The sequence below is a fragment of the Oncorhynchus tshawytscha genome, unplaced genomic scaffold (assembly GCF_018296145.1).
Source record: "Oncorhynchus tshawytscha isolate Ot180627B unplaced genomic scaffold, Otsh_v2.0 Un_contig_4119_pilon_pilon, whole genome shotgun sequence".
Classification (NCBI taxonomy): domain Eukaryota; kingdom Metazoa; phylum Chordata; class Actinopteri; order Salmoniformes; family Salmonidae; genus Oncorhynchus; species Oncorhynchus tshawytscha.
Genome location: NW_024609516.1, coordinates 2,206 through 29,000, shown reverse-complemented (window position 1 = coordinate 29,000; position 26,795 = coordinate 2,206). Strand labels below are relative to the sequence as shown.

At 41.9% G+C, this 26,795-nt stretch overlaps 1 protein-coding gene, 1 non-coding gene and 1 pseudogene across 2 annotated transcripts; 1 reads left to right on the top strand and 2 right to left on the bottom strand.

Annotated features, from left to right (window-relative positions):
* Positions 1 to 4,426: 4,426 nt before the first annotated feature.
* Positions 4,427 to 11,804, top strand: LOC121845004 (annotated as a pseudogene).
* A 4,611-nt stretch (positions 11,805 to 16,415) lies between these two features.
* trnai-uau lies at positions 16,416 to 16,509 on the bottom strand. The gene is made up of 2 exons: positions 16,472 to 16,509; positions 16,416 to 16,451 (listed from the first exon to the last, which is right to left on the bottom strand). It is a non-coding gene; the product is annotated as a tRNA-Ile (tRNA).
* Positions 16,510 to 18,388: 1,879 nt separating this feature from the next.
* LOC121845003 (zinc finger protein 664-like) lies at positions 18,389 to 24,101 on the bottom strand. Its single transcript, XM_042315664.1, has 2 exons — positions 23,480 to 24,101; positions 18,389 to 19,449 (listed from the first exon to the last, which is right to left on the bottom strand). Exons 1-2 carry the CDS (start codon positions 23,826 to 23,828, stop codon positions 18,398 to 18,400), a joined length of 1,401 nt encoding a protein of 466 aa, XP_042171598.1. The 5' UTR covers positions 23,829 to 24,101; the 3' UTR covers positions 18,389 to 18,397.
* Between the last annotated feature and the right edge of the window lie 2,694 nt (positions 24,102 to 26,795).

Here is a 26,795-nt window from a genome sequence, read left to right as displayed (position 1 = left end):
CCTTTATTTAACCAGGTAGGCTAGTTGAGAACACCTTTATTTAACCAGGTAGGCCAGTTGAGAACAAGTTCTCATTTGCAACTGCAACCTGGCCAAGATAAAGCAAAGCAATGTAACACAGAGTTACACATGGAATAAACAAAACATACAGTCAATAATTCAGTAGAACAAAATAAAACAAAAATTATATATACAGTGAGTGCAACTGAGGTAAGTTAAGGAAATAGGCCATGGTGGTGAATATAATTACAATATAGCAATTAAAGACTGGAATGGTAGATGTGCAGAAGATGAATGTGCAGGTAGAGATACTGGGGTGCAAAGGAGCAAAATAAATAAATACCAGTATGGGGATGAGGTAGGTAGATAGATGGGCTGTTTACAGATAGGCTAGGTGCAGTGATCTGTGAGCTGCTCTGACAGCTGGTGCTTAAAGCTAGTGAGGGAGATGTGCGTCTCCAGCTTCAGAATTTTTTGCAATTTGTTCCAGTCAAGGGCAGCAGAGAACTGGAAGGAAAAACAACCAAAGGAGGAATTGGCTTTGGGGATGACCAGTGAGATATACCTGCTGGAGCACGTGCTACAAGTGGGTGCTGCTATGGTGACCAGTGAGCTGAGATAAGACTGGGCTTTACCTAGCAGAGACTTGTAGATAACCTGTAGCCAGTGGATTTGGCGACGAATATGAAGCGAGAGCCAGCCAACGAGAGTGTACAGGTCGCAATGGTGGGTATGGGGGGTGTATGGGGCTTTGGTGACAAAACGGATGGCACTGTGATCGACTGCATCCAGTTTGTTGAGCATCGATGGGGGCATTCACGGGGCTATTCGATGCTAATGCAGAACGCCACAGGATGTTTTTGTGCTGGTCAAGGGCAGACAGGTCTGGTGTGAACCAAGGACTATATCTATTCCTAGTTCAACATTCTTTGAGAGGGGCATGCTAAGATGGTGAGGAAGGCACTTTTAAAGAATAGCCAGGCATTGTCTACTGACGAGATGAGGTCAATGTCATTCCAGTATACCCCGGCCAGGTCTATTAGAAAGGCCTGCTCGCAGAAGTGTTTCAGGTAGCATTTGACAGTGATGAGGTCGTTTGGTCGCAGACCCATTACGGATGCAGGCAATGAGGCAGTGATTGCTGAATTAGTTAGGATGACATCTATGAGGGTGCCCCTGTTTACTGATTTGGGGTTGTACCTGGTAGGTTCATTGATAATTTGTGTGAGATTGGGGGCATCAAGCTTAGCTTGTAGGATGGCTGAGGTGTTAAGCATGTCCCAGTTTAGGTCACCTAGTAGCACGAGCTCAGAAGATGGATGGGGGGCAATCAGTTCACATATGGTGTCCAGAGCACAGCTGGGGGCAGAGGGTGGTCTATAGCAGGCGGCATCTATCAGAAGATAGATGGGGGGCAATCAGTTCACATATGGTGTCCAGAGCACAGCTGGGGGCAGAGGGTGGTCTATAGCAGGCGGCATCTATCAGAAGATAGATGGGGAGCAATCAGATCACATATGCACTGCTCAAAAAATAAAGGGAACACTAAAATAACACATCCTAGACCTGAATGAATGAAATATTCTTATTAAATACTTTTTTCTTTACATAGTTGAATGTGCTGACAACAAAATCACACACAATTTATCAATGGAAATCAAATGTATCAACCCATGGAGGTCTGGATTTGGAGTCACACTCAAAATTAAAGTGGAAAACCACACTACAGGCTGATCCAACTTTGATGTAATGTCCTTAAAACAAGTCAAAATGAGGCTCAGTAGTGTGTGTGGCCTCCACGTGCCTGTATGACCTCCCTACAACGCCTGGGCATGCTCCTGGTGAGGTGGCGGATGGTCTCCTGAGGGATCTCCTCCCAGACCTGGACTAAAGCATCCGCCAACTCCTGGACAGTCTGTGGTGCAACGTGGAGCGAGACATGATGTGCTCAATTGGATTCAGGTCTGGTTACCACCCGCAGAACCACTCCTTTATTGGGGGTGTCTTGCTAATTGCCTATAATTTCCACCTGTTGTCTATTCCATTTGCACAACAGCATGTGAAATTTATTGTCAATCAGTGTTGCTTCCTAAGTGGACAGTTTGATTTCACAGAAGTGTGATTGACTTGGAGTTACATTGTGTTGTTTAAGTGTTCCCTTTATTGTTTTGAGCAGTGTAGTATCGAGGGCACAGCTGGGGGCAGAGGAAGGTCTATAGCAAGTGGCAAAAGTGAGACTTGTTTCTGGATGCATTTCTAGAAGTAGAAGCTCAAATCGTTTGGGTACAGACTTAGCCTGCAGAGTTCTGTATTACTTTCTATCTTTGCAGTAGATTGCAACACCGCCCCCTTTGGCAGTTCTATCTTGGCGGAAAATGTTATAGTTAGCAATGGAGATTTCAGGGTTTTTGGTGGTTTTCCTAAGCCAGGATTCAGACACGGCTAAGACATCTGGGTTGGCAGAGTGTGCTAAAGCAGTGAGTAAAACAAACTTAGGGAGTCGGCTTCTAATGTTAACATGCATGAAACCAAGGCTTTTACGGTTACAGAAGTCAACAAATGAGAGGGCCTGGGGAGTGGGAGTGGAGCTAGGCACTGCAGGACCTGGATTAACCTCCACATCACCAGAGGAACAGAGGAGAAGTAGGATAAGGCTAAAGACTATAGGAACTGGCCGTCTAGCATGTTCAGAACAGAGAGTAAAAGGAGCAGGTTTCTGGGCACGATAGCATAGATTCAAGGCATAGTGTACAGACAAAGGTAAGGTAGGATGTGAGTACATTGGAGGTAAACCTAGGCATTGAGTAATGATGAGAGATATAGTCTCTAGAGATGTTTAAACCAGGTGATGTCATCGCATATGTAGGAGGTTGAACAACATGGTTGGTTAAGGCATATTGAGCAGGGCTAGAGGCTCTACAGTGAAATAAGACAGTAATCACTAACCAGGACAGTAATGGACAAGGCATATTGATATTAGAGAGAGGCATGCGTAGCCTAGTGAACATATGGGTCCAGTGAGTGGTTGAGCTGGCTGGGGACACGGCGATTCAGACAGTTAGCAGGCTAACAAGCTAACAGTTAGCAAGGGCTAAACAGTTAGCAGCCGGGACCAGGGCAAGCTAGCAGTTAGCAGACCTGGTTAGCAGGCAGTTAGGCAGACCAGGCAAGTTAGCAGACCGGGTTAGCAAGCAAGCAGTTAGAAAGGGCTAGCAGTTAGCAGACCGGGTTAGGGAGCAAGCAGTTAGAAATCAAATCAAATTTTATTTGTCACATACACATGGTTAGCAGATGTTAATGCTGAGTCTAGCGAAATGCTTGTCTTCAGTTCTGACTGTAATGCAGTTTATAACAACAAGTGAATCCTAACATCCAAAACTATTTGTCTTATACCAGTGTAAGGTTAAATAATATGCATAGGATTATGAATGAGTGATGGTACAGAGCAGCATAGGCAAGATACAGTAGCTGATGGGTATGAACAGTTGTCATATGCTGATGAGTGGACTGCAAAAACAAAGTGGCATGAAAGTGGAACTGTATTACATAAGGATGAAGAGATGATAAGGACAGATTTGACACATCAATGAGATGAATAATTTAGGGTAAGTAACATTATATAAGGTAGATTGTTTAAAGTGGCTGGATATATTTACCATCAATTCCCATGTTAAAGTGGCTGGAGTTGAGTCAGAGTGTCAGTGTATCTGTTACCAGGACAGCCACCAGTGTTAGTGGTCTGTTTAACAGTCTGATGGACTTGAGATAGAAGCTGTTTTGAAGTATCATCCCAGCTTTGATGCACCTGTACTCTGCCATTGAAAAGCGGGGTGAACAGGCAGTGGCCAGGTGGTAAATGTCCTTGATGATCTTTATGGCCTTCCTGTAACATCGGGTGGTGTAAGTTTCCTGGAGGACAGGAGTTAAGGTGATGCTTGTTTTACAAAACCTCACTCCCTCTGGAAACTTATGGTTGTGGGCGGAGCAGTTGCCTGTCCCAGGCGGTGATACAGCCCGCTTTACAGGATGCTAGAACAGGCATCTGTAAACTTGTGAGACTTTGGTGACATTAATTTCTTCAGCCTCCTGAGGTTGAAGAGGCGCTGCTGCGCCTTCTTCACGATGCTGTCTGTGTGAGTGGACCAATTCAGTTTCAGGCAAAAGAGATGGAAAATAGGTCTGGCTGTATAACTGATTGGCAAACCTGTTGCAAATGGGCTAGCAGTTAGCAGACCGGGCAGACAAGCTAGCAGTTAGCAGACCTGGTTAGCAAGCAAGCAGTTAGCAAGGGCTAGCAGTTAGCAGACCTGGTTAGCAAGCAAGCGGTTAGCAAGGGCTAGCAGTTAGCAGACCAGGGCCCGGCAGTTTAGCAGTTAGCAGACCGGGTTAGCAAGCAGATAGCAGGGGCTAGAAAGTTAGCCTTGGTAGCGATGGGGGTAAGTCTGTTTTTGTACGTCTGTTTTTGCCTCTTCGTGCGGTGACGTCGATAGACCAGCTTGGTTGGTCTAGCATACAGCTTGCTCTATCAGGGGCTGGATTTCTGTAAGGCACTTTATGACAACAGTGACATCAGCATCCATAATGATATGTGTCTGTGTCCCATCTATGGTTACCAGGACAACGCTAGCCCTTCCTCCCTCCCGGAGTCCCCGTGGCGTGCCTCTCCCGGTAGCACCATACTGCTGGGTATGAAGAGGTTGTCTGTGCTGCTGGTGGACTGCAGGAAAACAAAGGGGCTGAGTGGAACTGTGAGAGGAGGAGAAGAGAAGAAAGGATCAGATTTGACACATCAAAGTAAGTAGTTTAGTTTGAACAAATACAATAGATCTGGTATCTGTTACCAGGACAACCAGTGGATTTCTGTTAGTTGACATGAATATAGACTGGTGGATATGGATGTTATGAATATCATAACACTGAAAAAGGATTCTGCCAATGAAAAGAGAGAAACCAATTGACCATATAAAACCTTGATGAAAGTTCGCTTTAGAGAGAAACCAATAGACCATATAAAACCTTGATGAAAGTTAGCTTTAGAGAGAAAGTTTCAAGATGATCTGATGTAAGGTGCTTGTTTTACATAAACGTTTTCTCAAAACATTATGGATGTTACATTGCCTGTCCCAGTCAACCCCCTTATCTTTACAAGACTGTAGAACAGGCAAACTAAACTCAAGACACTGTTAATTAATTAACTAATACTGGAGGAAAGCTGTGATCAGGCTGCCTACTCAAGAGAAAGCTTCGAACTGTAACCAGTGCCTGCAACCTTGTTAAGGTTATCTATCAACCTACCAGGGTAGTGACAAACAGTAGAGAAATGAAATCATCAATGTGTTTTGATCATATCTTTACTAATGCTGCAGAAATGGGTTTTAAAGCAGTATCCAGATCCATCAGATGTAGTGATCACAATATAGTAGCCATGTCTAGGAAAACCACCATTCCAAAGGCTGGGACTAATATTGTGTATAAGAGGTCATACATTTTTTTGTAGTGATTCCTATGTTGTTGATGTAAATAATATTTGTTGGTCCATGGTGTGTAATGATGAGCAACCAGACGCAGCCCTTGACACATTTGAAACTGCTTATCCCAGTTACTAATAAGCATGCACCCATTAAGAAAATTACTGTAAAAACTGTTAAATCCACGTGGATTGATGAGGAATTAAAAAATGGTCTGATGAAGAGGCAAAAGAGATGGCAAATAGGTCTGGCTGTATAACTGATTGGCAAACCTGTTGCAAATTGAGACATCATGTGACTAAACTGAATAAAAAGAACTACACTATGAAACAAAAATAAATGACATGAATAATGATTGTAAAAATCTTTGGAGCATCTTCAATGAAATTTTGGGCAAAAAAATCTACAATGACAAGTCACTGGTGTCTGGCAACGTGGATGGAAAATTGAGGATAATAGCGGCCGATATTGCCATTCCTATTTGCCTCCTCTTTAATTTAAGCCTACTAGAAAGTGTGTGCCCTCAGGCCTGGAGGGAAGCTAAAGTCATTCCACTACCCAAGAATAGTAAAGCTCCCTTTTACATCTAATGATGAAACATTATGGAGTCTGATGCTTTAAAGGAGATGCTCAGCCTGTAACCCTTGACTGTACTGAATTTTTTTCTGCTCTCCCCCTCTCTCTCCCTGTAGTGCTGTACTGAAACATTATGGAGTCTTAAATGCTTACATCTAATGTAAACATTATGGAGTCTTAAATGAGGACTCATCCCTTAAATGAGGACTGTAGCATCTAATGATGAAACATTATGGAGTCTTAATTACTATGGAGTCTGATGCTTTAAAGGGGAAGTTTACCCAACATCCAGGAACTCCTAAGTGATTCCATTCATTGAAACTAGTCCAGTGGATTTTTCCCTCTCCCCCTCTCTCTCCCTGTAGTGCTGTACTGAAACAGCTGCTCTCCCTCTCTCTCTCCCTGTAGTGCTGTACTGAAACAGCTGCTCTCCCTCTCTCTCTCCCTGTAGTGCTGTACTGAAACAGCTGCTCTCCCCCTCTCTCTCCCTGTAGTGCTGTACTGAAACAGCTGCTCTCCCCTCTCTCTCCCTGTAGTGCTGTACTGAAACAGCTGCTCCTCAGCTGCCTCTCTCTCCCTGTAGTGCTGTACTGAAACAGCTGCTCTCCCTCTCTCTCCCTGTAGTGCTGTACTGAAACAGCTGCTCTCCCTCTCTCCCATGTAGTGCTGTACTGAAACAGCTGCTCTCCCCTCTCTCTGCTGTACTGAAACAGCTGCTCTCCCCATCTCTCTCCTGTAGTGCTGTACTGAAACAGCTGCTCTCCCCTCTCTCTCCCCCTGTAGTGCTGTACTGAAACAGCTGCTCTCCCTCTCTCTCCCCCCTGTAGTGCTGTACTGAAACAGCTGCTCTCCCTGTAGTGCTCTCTCCCCCCCTCTGTAGTGCTGTACTGAAACAGCTGCTCTCCCCTCTCTCTCTGTACCAGCTGTAGTGCTGTACTGAAACAGCTGCTCTCCCCTCTCTCTCCCTGTAGTGCTGTACTGAAACAGCTGCTCCCCTCTCTCCCCTGTAGTGCTGTACTGAAACAGCTGCTCTCCCTCTCTCCCTGTAGTGCTGTACCAGCTGTAGTGCTGTACTGAAACAGCTGCTCTCCCCTCTCTCTCCCTGTAGTGCTGTACTGAAACAGCTGCTCTCCCCTCTCTCTCCCTGTAGTGCTGTACTGAAACAGCTGCTCTGTACCCTCTCTCTCTCCCTGTAGTGCTGTACTGAAACAGCTGCTCTCCCCTCTCTCTCCCTGTAGTGCTGTACTGAAACAGCTGCTCTCCCCCTCTCTCTCCCTGTAGTGCTGTACTGAAACAGCTGCTCTCTGTACTGGAAACAGCTGCTCTCCCTGTAGTGCTGTACTGAAACAGCTGCTCTCCCTGTAGTGCTGTACTGAAACAGCTGCTGAAACAGCTGCTCTCCCTGAAACAGCTCTCTCTCCTGTCTCCCTGGTGCTGTACTGTGCTGTACTGAAACAGCTGCTCTCATATAAGTCCTGTACTGAAACAGCTGCTCTTAGGCCCTCTAGTGTGCTGTACTGAAACAGCTGCTCTCCCCCTGGGCTGAATCTCCCCTGAGCCAATCAGAATGAGTTTTTCCCCACAAAGTGCTGTACTGAAACAGCTGGTGGCTGGTCTCCCCTCTCTCTCCCTGTAGTGCTGTACTGAAACAGCTGCTCTCCCATTTAGTGCTGTACTAGGATGCTCTCTCCTGTGAGTGCTGTACTGAAACAGCTGCTCAAATCTCTCTGTACTGAAACAAACTGACATTGTAGTGCTGTACTGAAACAGCTGCTCTCCCATTCAATTGGAACGTGCTCTGAAACAGCTCCAGTAGTGCTGTCCTGAAACAGCTGCCAATCCTCGCTCCTCAAAACTTGTGAAAATATTGAAACATTGTGTTGTGTGTACTGAAACAGCTGCTCTCCCCCTTTTATCTATCCCTGTAGTGCACCTGTACTAAAACAGCTGCTCTCCCTTCTACTGACTGGGCAGTGCTGTATCTTGGCAAACAGCTGCTCTAAATTGCAATCCCAGCCAATCAGAATGAGTTTTTCAGCTCTTCATTACAAAGAGAAATACAACTTTGGTGCTGGTACTGAAACAGCTGCTTAGTCATTCATGGAGCTTTACCTGAAACAGCTGCCAAATTCTCTAAAACGACATTGGAGGAGGCTTCTCCACCCTGTAGTGCTGTACTGAAACAGCTGCTCTCCTCTCTCTCCCTGTATATTTTTGTTTATTGTAGTTACTATCAGTTTTAGGAACTGTATTTCTTGTTTTTTTTTCAAACAGGCATGCTCTCCCTCTTGAAAATCTGTGAATCTAAATAAGTAGTGCTGTCCATTTAAACAGCAATGCTGTCCCCTTTCTCCCTGTAGATGTTACTGATGTGCTTTGTATCTGTGACGTAAAAACAAGTTTTGGACTTCCACACAAAATGACTCCTTTACTTATTTTATGTTTAAGGAACTGGTGTCAAGAAGGGCAGCAAATAAGCCACTGAACTGTATTCAGTCCTGGGCAAAAGTTGAGACACAAATATTAATTTTCACAAAGTCTGCTGCCTCAGTTTGTATGATGGCAATTTGCATATACTCCAGAATGTTATGAAGAGTGTTCAGATGAATTGTAATTAATTGCCAAGTCCCTCTTTGCAATGCAAATTAACTGAATCCTCCCCCCCCCCAAAACTGGAAGCTTCAAAGGAGGGTGGGGCTTGGAATCATTGTTCTTCCACTGTCACCCATGGTTACCTGCAAGGAAACACATGCCATCATCGTTTCTTTGCACAAAAAGGGCTTCACAGGCAAGGATATTGCTGCCAGTAAGATTGCACCTAAATCAACAATTTATCGGATCATCAAGAACTTCAAGGAGAGCGGTTCAATTGTTGTGAAGAAGGCTTCAGAGTGCCCAAGAAAGTCCAGCAAGCGCCAGGACCGTCTCCTAAAGTTGATTCAGCTGTGGGATCGGGGCACCACCAGTACAGAGCTTGCTCAGGAATGGCAGCAGGCAGGTGTGAGTGCATCTACACGCACAGTGAGGCGAAGACTTTTGGAGGATGGCCTGGTGTCAAGAAGGGCAGCAAATAAGCCACCTCTCTCCAGGAAAAATATCAGGGAGACTGATATTCTGCAAAAGGTACAGGGATTGGACTGCTGAGGACTGGGGTAACGTTATTTTCTCTGATGATCCCCTTTCTGATTGTTTGGGAAGTCTGGATAAAAGCTTGTCCTGAGAAGACAAGGTGAGCGCTACCATCAGTCCTGTGTAATGCCAACAGTAAAGCATCCTGAGACCATTCATGTGTGGGGTTGCTTCTCAGCCAAGGGAGTGGGCTCACTCACAATGTTGCCTAAGAACACAGCCATGAATAAAGAACGGTACCAACACATCTTCCGAGAGCAACTTCTCCCAACCATCCAGGAACAGTTTGGTGACGAACAATGCCTTTTCCAGCATGATGGAGCACCTTGCCATAAGGCAAAAGTGATATCTAAGTGGCTCTGGGAACAAAACATCAATATTTTGGGTCAATGGCCAGGAATCTCCCCAGACCTTAATCCCATTAAGAACTTGTGGTCATTCCTCAAGAGGCAGGTGGACAAACAAAAACCCACAAATTCTGACAAACTCCAAGCATTGATTATGCAAGAATGGGCTGCCATTAGCCAGGATGAGGCCCAGAAGTTAATTGACAGCATACCAGGGCGGATTGCAGAGGTCTTGAAAAAGATGGGTCAACATTGCAAATATTGATTCTTTGCATCAACTTCATGTCATTGTCAATAAAAGCCTTTGACACTTATGAAATGCTTGTAATTATACTTCAGCATTACATAGTAACATCTGACAAAAATATCCAAAGACACAGAAGCAGCAAACGTATTGGAAATGTAATATTTGTGTCATTCTCAAAACTTTTGGCCACAACTGTAGGTCGCATTCTGTATCATACAGCTATGAAAGTTATATATTTAGAACCACCTGCTCGATTGGAATCCAGTGACGTCTGTGTCTTGAGTGTTCTAGAACTGTCTAGTTTTTTGTGTTCTGACTTGTAAAACAGGATGAATAAATAAGTCTTGTAAACATCAGTAATTACCAGGAAACTCTAAAATATTTGTTTTAAAATCACACCAAGATTGTTAAATCTGGCCGTAGGTTATTGAGGGATCTGATTAGGATTTACCCTCGTAGCAAAGGCCGTTTTATCATGTGGAGGTTTCATTCAGGTCTCTATTTTAAAAAACACTTTTTCTCTTTGGCAGGAGACAGACCAGGCTCAGAGGAACCAGAGCCAGGGACGTCCAAACCAGCAAGACGACACCAGTGTTCCCACTGTGGAAAGGGTTATAACCTCTTATGGGAGCTGAAACAACATGAGAGAATACACACAGGGGAGAAGCCTTTCCACTGCTCCCAGTGTGGAAAAAGTTTTGGCCATAAAGGAACCCTGAACAAACACGAGAGAATACACACAGGGGAGAAGCCTTACCACTGCTTCCAGTGTGGAAAGAGTTTTAACCTGTTAGGGTCTCTGAAACGACATGAGAGATTACACACAGGGCAGAAGCCTTATCACTGTTCCCAATGTGGAAAGGGTTGTAACCTCTTATGGGAGCTGAAACAACATGAGAGAACACACACAGGGGAGAAGCCTTACCACTGCTCGCAGTGTGGAAAGAGTTTTAACCAGAAAGGACACATGAAAGCCCATGAGAGAATACACACAGGGGAGAAGCCTTACCACTGCTCCCAGTGTGGAAAGAGTTTTAGCCGGTTAAGGAACCTGAAAGTTCATGAGATAATACACACAGGGGAGAAGCCTTACCAGTGCTCCCAGTGTGGCAAGTGTTTTAACCAGTCAGGGGCCATGAAACAACATGAGAGAATACACACGGGGGAGAAGCCTTACCACTGCTCCCAGTGTGGAAAGTGTTTCAACTGGTCAGGGGATCTGAAAAAACATGAGAGATTACACACAGGGGAGAAGCTTTACCACTGTTCCCAATGTGGAAAGGGTTGTAACTTATTATGGGATCTGAAACAACATGAGAGAACACACACAGGGGAGAAGCCTTACCACTGCTCGCAGTGTGGAAACAGTTTTAAACTGAAAGGACACCTGAAAGCTCACCAGAAAATTCACACAGGGGAGAAGCCTTACCACTGCTCCCAGTGTGGAAAGTGTTTCAGCCGGTCAGGTGATCTGAAGAAACATGAGAGAATACACACAGGGGAGAAGCCTAACCACTCCTCACAGGGTGCAAAGCTTTTGCCCATTTAGGAAGCATGAAAGAACACATGAGACTGCACACAGAGGAGAAGGCTTACAAAAGCTCAGACTGTGGGAAAACATATTAATCATATTACTCGCAACATATTACACTTAAATGTCATTAGAGAATCTACACAGGAGAGAGAAATGACTTCTCTTAGCGTGTATATTGATATTTCACATCTCATTGACTTAAAATTCATCAGAGAACATACACAGTGCTCCCGTTGTCTTATATTGTTGACTGACAATGTGTTGACCTGTTTTTACCATATGAAATGGTTTCTTCCAATTATTGATAAACATGTACCTGTTAAGAAACTGACTGTTAGATATGTTAAGGTTCCATGGATTGATGAGGAATTTAAAAACTGTATGTTTGAAAGAGTTGGGGGAAAATGAGTGGCTAATAAGTCTGGCTGCACAGCTGGCAAAATTGAGAAATGATGTGACCAAACTCAACAAAAATAATAAACTTTATTATGAAGCCAAGATCAATGATATAAAGATTGATGGATTTTTAAAAATAAAAACATAGTGAAAGAAAAGCAGTGCAATTATTGAATTTTGTAAAGTTATTGTGGGAGAGGTGGAAAAATTGTTATCGATCAATAATGACAAACCTCCTGGGATTGACAACAGATGGAAAGTTACTGAGGACGGTAGCTGACTCTATAGCCACTCCTATCTGTCATATTTTTAATCTGAGCCTAGAGGAAAGTCTTTGTTCTCAGGCCTGGAGGGAGGCCAAAGTAATTTGGCTACCCAAGAGTGGTACAGCGGCCTATAGTGGTTCTAACAGCAGACCTATAGGCTTGCTGCCAGCTCTTAGCAACCTGTTGGGAAAAATTGCAAATACAATGCTATTTCTCTGTAAAGAAATTAACAACAGACTTTCAGCATGCTTATAGAGAAGGGCACTCAACATGTACTGCACTAACACAAATGACTGATGATTGGTTGAGAGAAATTGAAAACAAGAAGATTGTGGGAGCTCTATTGTTAGATTTCAGTGCAGCCTTTGATATTATTGACCATAACCTGTTGTTTAAGAATGTTTGTGCTATGGCTTTTAATGGAAGCTTCTCTAATGTCAAACATATAAAGTGTGATGTACCGCAGGGCAGCTCTCTAGGCCCTCTACTCTTTTCTATTTTTACCAATGACCTGCCACTGGCATTAAACAAACCATTTAAGCACCAGGAACCACAGCAAATGAAGCCACTGAAACCTTTAACTTCTTGCGTCGAGCCATCCCGGATCCGGGATCGTGAATACAGCCTCAAGCTCATTACCATAACGCAACGTTAACTATTCATGTAAATCACAAATGAAATGAAATTAATATGCTAGCTCTCAAGCTTAGCCTTTTGTTAACAACACTGTCATCTCAGATTTTCAAAATATGCTTCTCAACCATAGCAAAACAAGTTTTGTGTAACAGCTAGCACTGCATCTAGCATTTAGAGCATTCAGGCAACATTGAAAATCATTCAAATAAAAATCAACCTTTGAAGAACTTCAGATGTTTTCAATGCTCTCAAGAGCAAATGCAGTTTTTCCTGTTATTTGTTTAGGAGAAATCACGTTTAGCTAAAAAACCTGTATCAGGAGTGTAATCATCCCCGTTCATTAGCATAGTTAACATTTAAAATCGTTAGCATCAGCAGGCAACATTTTTTTCAAAATATGCACAAAATTTGTGTAACCAGAAAATCATTCAAATTTTTAAAAAAACCAGAAAATCAAATAAAATCATTACCTTTGAAGAACTTCAGATGTTTTCAATGAGGAGACTCTCAGTTAGATAGCAAATGCTCAGTTTTTCCTGAAAGATTATTTGTTTAGGAGAAATCGCTCCGTTTGGTGCGTCACGTTTGGCTACCAAAAAAAACTATTCATGAAAATCGAAAAATGAAATTCAGTCTTCAAAATGCTTCTCAACCATAGCAAGAACTTTTTCCAAATTAACTCCATAATATTGACTGAAACATGGTAAACGATTGTTTAGAATCAATCCTCAAGGTGTTTTTCACATATCTCTTCATGATATATCGTTCGTTGAAAGTCTCCTCTCTCCTCTCAATCACTGGATGACTGCGTGCAGCTTGTAGATTACGCACCAATTTAGACAAAGGACACCGGGCGGACCCCTGGTAAATGTAGTCTCTTATGGCCAATCTTCCAATGATATGCCTACAAATACGTCACAATGCTGCAGACACCTTGGAGAAACGATAGAAAGGGCAGGCTCATTCCCCGCGCATTGACAGCCATATAATGAGACAATGGGAAACAGAGCTTCAAAAATTCTGCCCATTTCCTGGTTGAAGTTTCATCTTGGTTTCGCCTGTAGCATGAGTTCTGTGGCACTCACAGATAATATCTTTGCAGTTTTGGAAACCTTAGAGTGTTTTCTTTCCAAAGCTGCCAATTATATGCATAGTCGAGCATCTTTTTGTGACAAAATATTGCGCTTAAAACGGGCACGTTTTTTTATCCATAAATTAAAAGAGCGCCCCCTATATCCAAGAAGTTAACAAAGACTTGCAGTCTGTTTTGCAATGCGTGGCCAGTAATAAACTGGTCCTGAACATCTCTAAAACTAAGAGCATTGAATTTGGTACAAATCATTCCTTAAGTGCTAGACCTCAGCTGGATCTGATAATGAATTGTGTGGCTGTTGAACAAGTTGAGGAGACTAAATTACTTTGCGTTACCTTAGATAGTAAAGGGTCATGGTCAAAACATATAGATTCAATGGTTGTAAAGATGGGGAGAGGTCTGTCTGTAATAAAGAGATGCTCTGCTTTTTTGACACCACACTCCAATAAGCAAGTTCTGCAGGCTCTAGTTTTGTCTAATCTGTGGTCCAGTGCTGCAAGGAAACACCTAGTTAAGCTGCAGCTGGCCCAGAACAGAGCGGCATGTTTTGCTCTTAATTGTAACCAGAGGGCTGATATAAATACTATGCATGCCAGTCTCTCTTGGCTAAGAGTTGAGGAGAGACTGACTGCATCACTTCTTCTTTTTAATAAGAAACAATGTGTTGAAAATCCCAAATTGTTTGCATAGTCTGTAAGGGAATGCTGCCCTATGTGCACAGAAGAGACCACAGGAAAACTTATTTGATCAGAGGTTAGTTTGTTTAGTAAGGATTGTAACCCGGAGTTTACACTTACAGTAATATGCAAGGAAACACACTCAGTTCACAAGATGGTGTTTTCCCTTTTTCATCCCCTACTGAGGATCACCCCAAAAAGAAGATAACAGTTTAATGTGGCTCTGTACTCCACTACGTATTTATCTAGACAGGGAAGATAACAGTTTAATGTGGCTCAGTATTCCACTACGTGTTTATCTAGACAGGGAAGATAACAGTTTTTGTGAAGAATCAACAACAAGAATCAACAACAAGGGACACAATCATGAAGTGGAACGACATTTATTGAATATTTCAAACTTTTTTAACAAAGCAAAAACTGAAAAATTGGGCGTGCAAAATTATTCAGCCCCCTTAAGTTAATACTTTGTAGCGCCATCTTTTGCTGCGATTACAGCTGTAAGTCGCTTGGGGTATGTCTCTATCAGTTTTGCACATCGAGAGACTGAAATTTTTTCCCATTCCTCCTTGCAAAACAGCTCGAGCTCAGTGAGGTTGGATGGAGAGCATTTGTGAACAGCAGTTTTCAGTTCTTTCCACAGATTCTCGATTGGATTCAGGTCTGGACTTTGACATGGCCATTCTAACACCTGGATATGTTTATTTTTGAACCATTCCATTGTAGATTTTGCTTTATGTTTTGGATCATTGTCTTGTTGGAAGACAAATCTCCTTCCCAGTCTCAGGTCTTTTGCAGACTCCATCAGGTTTTCTTCCAGAATGGTCCTGTATTTGGCTCCATCCATCTTCCCATCAATTTTAACCATCTTCCCTGTCCCTGCTGAGGAAAAGCAGGCCCAAACCATGACGCTGCAACCACCATGTTTGACAGTGGGGATGGTGTGTTCAGGGTGATGAGCTGTGTTGCTTTTACGCCAAACATAACGTTTTGCATTTTTGCCAAAAAGTTCAATTTTGGTTTCATCTGACCAGAGCACCTTCTTCCACATGTTTGGTGTGTCTCCCAGGTGGCTTGTGGCAAACTTTAAACAACCCTTTTTATGGATATCTTTAAGAAATGGCTTTCTTCTTGCCACTCTTCCATAAAGGCCAGATTTGTGCAATATACGACTGATTGTTGTCCAATGGACAGAGTCTCCCACCTCAGCTGTAGATCTCTGCAGTTCATCCAGAGTGATCATGGGCCTCTTGGCTGCATCTCTGATCAGTCTTCTCCTTGTATGAGCTGAAAGTTTAGAGGGACGGCCAGGTCTTGGTAGATTTGCAGTGGTCTGATACTCCTTCCATTTCAATATTATCGCTTGCACAGTGCTCCTTGGGATGTTTAAAGCTTGGGAAATCTTTTTGTATCCAAATCCGGCTTTAAACTTCTTCACAACAGTATCTCGGACCTGCCTGGTGTGTTCCTTGTTCTTCATGATGCTCTCTGCGCTTTTAACGGACCTCTGAGACTATCACAGTGCAGGTGCATTTATACGGAGACTTGATTACACACAGGTGGATTGTATTTATCATCATTAGTCATTTAGGTCAACATTGGATCATTCAGAGATCCTCACTGAACTTCTGGAGAGAGTTTGCTGCACTGAAAGTAAAGGGTCGCTGAGAAATGTAATTTTTTGAATTTTTTTAATGTCTTTAAAAAAAACATGTATTATTTTATAGTCTTAATGTTTATGTTATAAACATTACTGGTTATTAAAGTTTGTAATGATGTACAACTGTAGGCCTCCAATGTTTTTACATAAAACACTCGTGATGCATGTTTAAATATTAGTCAAATTTGGTAATTAATTCTAACATGTCTTAAAAAAGTTTGTACTAAAAACTAAACATTTTGGAATGAAATAAAAGGAATTTAGCTGTGCCTGCACTCTGACCTGTTATCTCAATGACATACTTATGAAATGTCCTCCTAAATGGATTGAAAAATGCTCCTTTTCTGGACAATAAATAGACAGGCAGAGGGTTCAAGAAAAGCACATGCTCCTGGTGAGGCTCAAACTCACAACCTCAGCATTGCTTCACTGCATACTGCTGTATAAGTACCACGCGCTAACCGATTGCGCCACAGGAGCCTGATACACTGATTACCAATGTTTGTGTGTGTGGGGCATAAAAATGTTGAATTATAACATTGCCCAGGCATACGCACTCAGAGCACTTTATCTCTGTAGAAGATCGTTTGAAACCAAGGTTTGCACTATCATGCATACAGCATGTCCAGATATCTGCCGACCCCCCCGGGGTTAAACATTGATATCTCTAATCAGAGCCCGATGCCCCCACCCCGGGGTTAAACATTGATATTTCTAATCAGCGCCCGGTGCCCCCCACCCCGGGGTTAAACATTGATATCTCTAATCAGCGCCCGGTGCCCCCACCCCGGGGTTAAACATTGATATCTCTAATCAGCGCCCGATGCCCCCCACCCCGGGGTTAAACATTGATATTTCTAATCAGCGCCCGGTGCCCCCCACCCTGGGGTTAAACATTGATATCTCTAATCAGCGCCCGGTGCCCCCACCCCGGGGTTAAACATTGATATCTCTAATCAGCGCCCGATGCCCCCACCCCAGGTGTAGACAGAATGTCTCGACATCCCCTCCTGTTGTTTGAATTCACCGCCTTTGTTCTCTAAAACAAATATACAGGGTGTTGCATACATGATATCTCCCCAAAGAATGCCACCACAGCCCTGTAAACTCATTCCGTACATTCGCTAGTTAGGGACAGAACGCGGAGCGAGTCTAGTGGAGCATACTTTAAACACTATGTTAGCACAGCTTTAGCACAGGCCAACAGCCCCGAATATATAGTGGCCAGGACAGATTAAAAAAAAGATAGTATGTGAATCCCTCCTAATGGATATTTCTGACGGCCACTGGACATAAGTGATTGGGGAAGCGACTGTTAGACGGGGATTCTCAGAAGCAAACCTTCTCCCTGTGCAACTGTTAGACGGGGATTCTCAGAACCTTCTCCCTGTGCGACTGTTCGACGGGGATTCTCAGAACCTTCTCCCTGTGCGACTGTTAGACGGGGATTCTCAGAACCTTCTCCCTGTGCGACTGTTAGACGGGGATTCTCAGAACCTTCTCCCTGTGCGACTGTTAGACGGGGATTCTCAGAAGCAAACCATCGCCCTGTGCGACTGTTAGACGGGGATTCTCAGAAGCAAACCATCGCCCTGTGCGACTGTTAGACGGGGATTCTCAGAAGCAAACCATCGCCCTGTGCGACTGTTAGATGGGGATTCTCAGAAGCAAACCTTCCGTTACGTAGCCCTTCACCATCACACAATTTTCGGCGTAAGTCCAAATAATATTTAGATCGTTAAAATAAATCACTGATATCGATTAGGGGGGAAATCAGGTTGTACGTGCTGTTGAAACTAACACAACTAAACAAAACACCTGAAAATGGGAGATATCTTTTGCCTCACTGGTTAGAGGACAACCTGCAGAAGACAGTCAGCTACATTTTGGAGGGATGCGTTTCAATTATATGTCTCCAAAATTAAACTAACAGCTCAAACACCACAAGGAATCTGGGAATAATGTGTACATCACTGGTTAGAGGACAATTTGTAGAAAACAGCTCGCTACATTTTGAAGTGATGCATTTTAATTCAAGTGGGTTGCCAACGAGGTAAGTGTAACACAACACTTTTTTGGTTAAATAGTACTCTTTCAATACAGAGCCTGGATTTTTCCCCTGATGAGGCTCATATCCACATGACACTTAAATCAACAGAACATCATTAAAATACTCCTACTACAATGTTAAAGCATTCCACATTGTGACATCATTAGAACACTCCTACTACAATGTTAAAGCATTCCACATTGTGACATCATTAGAACACTCCTACTACAATGTTAAAACATTCTACATTGTGACATCATCAGAACACTCCTACTACAATGTTAAAACATTCTACATTGTGACATTATTTCATTGATATCATGAAACAACTCCATGTATTTTCTGGTGTTTAATCAGAGATCTTTTATCAGAGTATCTCATATCACATTGACTACAGCGATGAGGTTTCTCTCCTGTGTGTGTCCGCTGGTGCATAGTCAGACTGCTAGATGTAACAAAACTCTTCCCACATTGATCACAGCTATAAGGTTTCTCTCCTGTGTGTCCCCTCTGATGTGTTTTCAGGCTGCTTGTAACACTAAAACTCTTCCCACATTGATCACAGCTATAAGGCTTCTCTCCTGTGTGTGTTCTCTGGTGTGATTTTAAATGTTTTGATGAAACAAAACTCTTTCCACAGTCAGAGCAGTGGTAAGGTTTTTCTCCTGTGTGGATTCTCTGATGTATTTTAAGATCTGCTAAAAAGATGAATCTCTGCCCACAGTCAGAGCAGCAATGAGGTTTCTCTCCAGTGTGTATTCTCAGGTGTGCTATCAGGTTGCCTGAGTGAGAAAAATTCTTCCCACATTGATTACACCTATAAGGCTTCTCTCCTGTGTGTGTTCTCTGGTGTGATGTTAAATTTCCTGAGATAACAAAACTCTTTCCACAGTGAGAGCAGTGGTAAGGTTTCTCACCGGTGTGTATTCTCTGGTGTATGGTCAGACAGCTAGATGTAACAAAACTCTTCCCACATTGATCACAGCTATAAGGCTTCTCTCCTGTGTGTGTTTTCTGGTGTATGGTCAGGTGGCTAGATGAGGTAAAACTTTTCCCACACTGATAACAGCTGTAAGGTTTCTCTCCTGTGTGTGTTCTCTGGTGTGCTTTCAGGCTGCTTGTAACACTAAAACTCTTCCCACATTGATCACAACTATTAGGTTTCTCTCCCGTGTGGATTCTCAGATGTCTTTTAAGGTCAGCTGAAGAGGGGAATCTCTTCCCACAGTCAGAGCAGCGGTGAGGTTTCTTTCCTGTGTGTCTCCGCTGGTGTTTGAGGTGTTCTGATGTGGAGAGACTCTTCTCTGTCTCGTCAGCATCATGCTGTTGTTGAGGCTCCCCAGAGGATCCACGATAGTCACATCCTTCTCCTGTGTGAACAACAAAGTCAGACAGATGTTTAAAGGCCCACAACAGAAGAAATCCACTGTATCTTTCAGCTAAAAGGTGATGCCCAGGATGTTGAACAACAATTGATGTCTATAATGAATTAGTTTAAATGCTTTTACAAACTTAATTGACTATTGTCTTAAGACAGTCAAGTGATCAAAAATAGCCATATTTGTCGCAGCTGGCCGTGACCGGGAGGTCCATGGGGCGATGCACAATTGGCCTAGCGTCGTCCGGGTTAGGCCGGTAGGGATATCCTTGTCTCATCGCGCACCAGCGACTCCTGTGGCGGGCCGGGCGAAGTGCACGCTAACCAAGGTTGCCAGGTGCACGGTGTTTCCCCCGACACATTGGTGCGGCTGGCTTCCGGGTTGGATGTGCGCTGTGTTAAGAAGCAGTGCGGATTGGTTGGGTTGTGTATCGGAGGACGCATGACTTTCAACCTTCGTCTCTCCCGAGCCCGTATGGGAGTTGTAGCGATGAGACAAGATAGTAGCTACTAACAATTGGATACAACGAAATTGGGGTAAAATTCACAAAAAAAAGTTGAACACAGGTTGAAAATATCCTGATGAAAATAAATATCCTATAAATCACATTGGCTGCACATGCTAATGAGGAAACCACTAGTTATAGATGTAGTATATCTGCTAATGAGGAAACCACTAGTTATGGATGTAGTATATCTGCTAATGAGGAAACCACTAGTTATGGATGTAGTATATCTGCTAATGAATGAGAAACCACTAGTTATGGATGTAGTATATCTGGTAATGAGGAAACCACTAGTTATGGATATAGTATATCTGATAATGAGGAAACCACTAGTTATGGATGTAGTATATCTGGTAATGAGGAAACCACTAGTTATGGATGTAGTATATCTGGTAATGAGGAAACCACTAGTTATGGATGTAGTATATCTGGTAATGAGGAAACCACTAGTTATGGATGTAGTATATCTGGTAATGAGGAAACCACTAGTTATGGATGTAGTATATCTGCTAATGAAAACCACTAGTTATGGATGTAGTAAATGACCACTAGTTATGGATGTAGTATATCTGGTAATGAGGAAACCACTAGTTATGGATGTAGTATATCTGCTAATGAGGAAACCACTAGTTATGGATGTAGTATATCTGCTAATGAGGAGGAAACACTAGTTATGGATGTAGTATATCTGGTAATGAGGAAACCACTAGTTATGGATGTAGTATATCTGGTAATGAGGAAACCACTAGTTATGGATGTAGTATATCTGGTAATGAGGAAACCACTAGTTATGGATGTAGTATATCTGGTAATGAGGAAACCACTAGTTATGGATGTAGTATATCTGGTAATGAGGAAACCACTAGTTATGGATGTAGTATATCTGGTAATGAGGAAACCACTAGTTATGGATGTAGTATATCTGGTAATGAGGAAACCACTAGTTATGGATGTAGTATATCTGCTAATGAGGAAACCACTAGTTATGGATGTAGTATATCTGGTAATGAGGAAACCACTAGTTATGGATGTAGTATATCTGTAATGATCTGGTAATGAGGAAACCACTAGTTATGGATGTAGTATATCTGGTAATGAGGAAACCACTAGTTATGGATGTAGTATATCTGGTAATGAGGAAACCACTAGTTATGGATGTAGTATATCTGGTAATAGGAAACCACTAGTTATGGATGTACCACTAGTTATGGATGTAGTATATCTGGTAATGAGGAAACCACTAGTTATGGATGTAGTATATCTGGTAATGAGGAAACCACTAGTTATGGATGTAGTATATCTGGTAATGAGGAAACCACTAGTTATGGATGTAGTATATCTGGTAATGAGGAAACCACTAGTTATGGATGTAGTATATCTGGTAATGAGGAAACCACTAGTTATGGATGTAGTATATCTGGTAATGAGGAAACCACTAGTTATGGATGTAGTATATCTGCTAATGATTTAGTTATGGATGTAGTATATCTGCTAATGAGGAAACCACTAGTTATGGATGTAGTATATCTGGTAATGAGGAAACCACTAGTTATGGATGTAGTATATCTGGTAATGAGGAAACCACTAGTTATGGATGTAGTATATCTGGTAATGAGGAAACCACTAGTTATGGATGTAGTATATCTGGTAATGAGGAAACCACTAGTTATGGATGTAGTATATCTGGTAATGAGGAAACCACTAGTTATGGATGTAGTTATATGTAGTATATCTGCTAAACCACTAGTTATGTAATGAAACCACTAGAAACCACTAGTTATGGATGTAGTATATCTGGTAATGAGGAAACCACTAGTTATGGATGTAGTATATCTGGTAATGAGGAAACCACTAGTTATGGATGGAGTATATCTGGTAATGAGGAAACCACTAGTTATGGATGTAGTATATCTGGTGATGAGGAAACCACTAGTTATGGATGTAGTATATCTGCTAATGAGGAAACCACTAGTTATGGATGTAGTACATCTGCCAGGAGCAGAAATGGTGAGTGAAGATTTGAGTTTTAATGTATTCTGAATGCTACTACACATTATCAGCTCAAGATCGTAGGCTGCAAAATTAGCCTCCATTTCCAGGTTGCTTATGAGAGCATTTAACTTTGGGATTATAATCGTAAGGCTCGTTATAATGTCCTGCAAAATATGTGTGTGTCATTGTCACAAATCAACCGCTTTGTCGGAACTAGAAGCACAAGCATTTCGCTACACTCGTATTAACATCTGCTAACCATGTATGTGACAAATAACATCTGATTTATACATTTAAAAAAATACTGCAACCAGTAAAAATGCTCTTTGGCTTTGCATCCAGCCTATCAATGAGTGTTAGCATTCAAGCTAATAAAAATAATTTAAAAAAAATAACTGCAGAGTTCCCTTTTAACAACCACACATCAGTTCAACAGTTGCCTATGACAACCGCAAAAAATATATTAAAAAAATATTCAGAACTAATAACCGCACACATTGAAAAGTTTGTATAAGAGAATGAACCAATGTAAACTACCGTGTGTCCTGTTTCCGTTGGTGGTCATTGGACCAAGACACTGTCCATCAAGTGAACACCGCTCGTCTCATTGGTGAGTAATGGTGGTTGACCTTCGTGGGATAATTGACGTGTTGCATAGCCAATATGTAATGTAGAATGAGGAAACAAGTTTGGTTGTCTTCTAGAGTGTCTGGGGGATTTGCACAGGAACCAAACTTGACCGGGTTAAACAACGTTTTGCCGATTTAGATTTCATAAATTGTTTTGTTGCAAGTTGAAAGAGTCTGGAATTAATGCAAAACACTGGATATAAAAACCTATTTTATCAAACAAAAGTACACTACATTTTTATCTCTGGGATGCAGCAACTGTCCAGACTTTGGGACAGTTTTTCCTGTAGAAGTTCAATAACAAAGATGTCACTCTGCCAAAAAAAAAAAAGCCACAATCAAATCAACCAATCTGCAGCTCAAACAATAAAGCGTCATTCCGCCACTTCATAAACGTTTATGATGTAACAATGATGTAATTACACATTCCACCACTGTTTAGGTAATGAGATGATGGATGGGACTGGAGAAATGTAACTACTCTCAAATTCCCATCCACGATATCAACATTCTAGTTTTAACCACGTTTTGAGGCTACACAGTATTGGTTTACATTTACATTGTTTCAACCAATCTGCAGTTCAACCAATAACAAAGCTGTAATTCCACCACTGTGTTGGTTTACATACACCACAAACCCTTGACGTGCCTTATCTATATAAACTGGTTAACAACGTAATTAGAACAGTAAAATGTTGTCATACTCGTGGTATACGGTCTGATATACCATGGCTGTCAGCCAATCAGCATTCAGGGCGGGAACCACACAGTTTAGAATCTTCAAGAATCAATGGCTAGAAATAAATCATTTAAAAGCAACTGCAGATTTCCCTTTTAAAACCACACATCAGTTCAACTGCAGAGTTTATGCCTCTGTTTTTAAGACAGTACTTACTAGTGTTTATCAGGCCCCGGTTTCCCAAAAGCATTTCACGGCTAACTTCATCTTTAGAACCATTGGATGCCTTAAGGGAACTTTGGGAAACGGGGCCCAGATATCCAGTTTCCTCCTCCTCCCTTTTCGATGTAACAGTCATCTCCTCCTCCTCCTCTTTCACTCTGAACGCGTCTTCTTCTTCTTTCACTGAAACGTCTTTCTCTTCTTTCACTATAACAGCTTCACCCTCTACTTCTCTTTTTACTGTAACAGCTTCTTCTTCCTCCTCCTCTTTGACGAGACCCTTTTCCTCCGTCCAGCAGACCGCCTCTTCTTTAGCAGGAGGAGAGTAGTTTAGTGAACTCATGGTCGGAGATGTTAGCTAGCTAGGCTAATGCTAACTTAACCAGCCCGCTAGCTGACTAATAACAACACCGTAAATATGAAATTAAATGGGATAACTAACTAGACGACAGAAGTGTGTTTAAAAAACAGTGGCTAATATACACTAAAGCGTCTAAAGAGCTTTATTGGTTCGTCTATTTTGTCTATCAAGCTACCGAGGTGTCTGACTAACTGTTGCTGCTGATGAAAGAAGCGTTCCGTCCACTACATTATACGTCACACCAACAGCATCGCCTTAAATTCCCAGACCGCCATCTGCTGACTGGGGTAAAACGCAGTTTTTATTTTTTTTATATATATTTTTTATTAATAACAAAACAATATATAAAGCACATGAGGGAACACAGGCATACATAGATTACAAACAATGGACAATCGAGCTGGGGGCGGGGCTGGGGGCGGGGCTGGGGGCGGGGCTAGGGGGTACAATATCACATTACAATTACACAAGGACCTTAAGGGACATGCATATACCTACAATTCTAACAGCTTTTTTTGTTAGTAGAGCATTTAACCGTCTTAAAATACAGTTCAATTTCTTTTTTGTAGGGTACGAAAATGTGGTTTTCTGTTTGTAAATTTACATTTGTGTATATGAAATTTGGCCAAAAGAATAATGAAATTAATTACATAAAATGAAATTCCGGAATTTCTATTGTATGTAAAGAATCCAAACAGTACATCTCTCCACAATAGTGTACAATCTTCATAAATGTGTTCAATTATAAACCTACTGATGTCTTGCCACAGTTTTCTTACATGCATACAATGCCAAAAAAGATGCACAACTGTTTCTGGGTGGTCATTACAAAAGGAGCAATTTGAGTTGATGTTTTCCTTAAACTTCTTCATATAGTGGATGGCAGGATAATATTTATGAATAATTTTAAAGGAAACTTCCTTAATTTTGTTAACAAGTAGGTATGTGTGTGGCAACATCCAAACTTTTTTCCAACAGATATTATCAATAAATCCATCCCAATAAGGCATGACATAAGGTATAGATACAACATCCTGCTGAAACAAGGATCGTATCGCTCTGTTGTTAAATGGACCAAAAGAGAAGCAAATCTTTCCTACTGATGAGTCAACAGGGTCAACAGAAGGTAGGCTCTGAGGGTCATGTTCCTGAATAATAAAACAACACCTGAGGGCTTCTAAAACAATTGCAAAATCTTTAGGTGTTACAGGGACCTTGTAAAGAGATAAGACTTCTTTATAACTGAGTAAAAGACCCTCTGCATTTACCAGTTGGCTCACCAATAGGATATTATTTCGGAAGGTAAAACGCAGTTGAGTAAAATATGTTATAGCGTGACGTGTAATCTAGTAGACAGGACGCTTCTTCAACAACAGCTAGTCAGCCACATCGGTAGCTTTCAACTGACAGTAAACGGTCAAGACTGGAGTTAAGTCCTGAATTAGGTCTTAATTGTTTAACATGTTATTCATTAAACAGACGCAGATCGACTTACATGTGCATATACATTTTCGTACTGGTCCCGCTCAGGTATCAAACCAACAACTCTGGCGTTGTGTGCGGCATGGTTTACCAACTGGGCGAAACTTTATCACATGTATCTGGGGTCTGCAAACTATTCATCACCTCATGTATATACCATCTGCATTAAACTATTCTAACAGTATATATTCATAATGTACATATTATACAGGTCTGCATTTAACTATTCTAATGTACATATTCACATGTAGCTATAGGTCTGCATTCATAATGTACATATTCACATGTAGCTATAGGTCTGCATTAAACTATTCTAACAGTATATATTCATAATGTACATTTTCACATGTAGCTACACGTCTGCATTTAACTATTCTAACAGTATATATTCCTAATGTAAAGCTACAGGTCTGCAAGGCAGACAATATTTGCGCATCTTTAAATGACCTTCAGATGGTGACGTCATATCTAGTGGACCAACACGACACCGGAAGCTGTTTCACCAACACGGATACTGACTCATTCAACCACCTCTTTAGCCTGGTAGCCAACATACAACCGAAAACAAGCTCTTTCGACCATTTTTGTGTATATTGATCTCGGTGTTTTTAACACAATCCTCTTTACGTATCTACTATTTAACTTAAAGTAATTTGCTTGTTAAATGTACAAATGTGTTGATTATACTGAGTCTAGCACTAAGCTTATCGTTAATGCTAGCTAGCCCGACCATGAACTCACTGAACGACTACCCTCCTGTTAAAGAACAGGCGGTCTGCTGGACGGAGAAAGAAACTCTGGGGCTGAACATTGTCCTGAAAGAGGAGAAGGGGGATATTATAGTGAAAGAAGAGAAAGAGCATTTTAGAGTGAAAGAAGAAGAGGGGATAGAGGCTGTCACAGTGGAAGAAGCTTTCAGAATGAAAGAGGAGGAAGAGGAGGCCATCAGTATCACATTGAAAGAAGATAAGGATGTTACAGTGAAAGAAGAGACAGAACATTTTAGAGTGAAAGATGAAGAGGGGATAGAGACTGTCACAGTGAAAGAAGAGGAAGTAGAAGTTTTCAGAATGAAAAGGGAGGAAGGGGAGGCTGTCACCTTGAAAGAAGAAGAGGAGGATGTTTTGGGAGATGAAGGAGAGGAAGAGGAGACTGAAGATCTGATTAACACCAGTGAGTACTGTCTTAAAAACATGTCCAGAAACTCTGTAGTTGTTGAACTAATGTGTGGTTTTAAAGCCAAAGGGACATTGCACTGAAATGTGCTCCTCACCTGAACCCCAAATATAAGCTTGTAAACAATGCAAATGTAAACAAACACTGTATTTGACTCAAAACGGTTTTAAAACCATCATTTTGATATCATGGTGGGTCCTTGCATCCACAGCTCTGTCTATGAATTAGAGTTGTTCCATTTGTTCAAACCCTCAGCTACTCTCCCCTATCTGTTTATTAGGACCGTGGAGA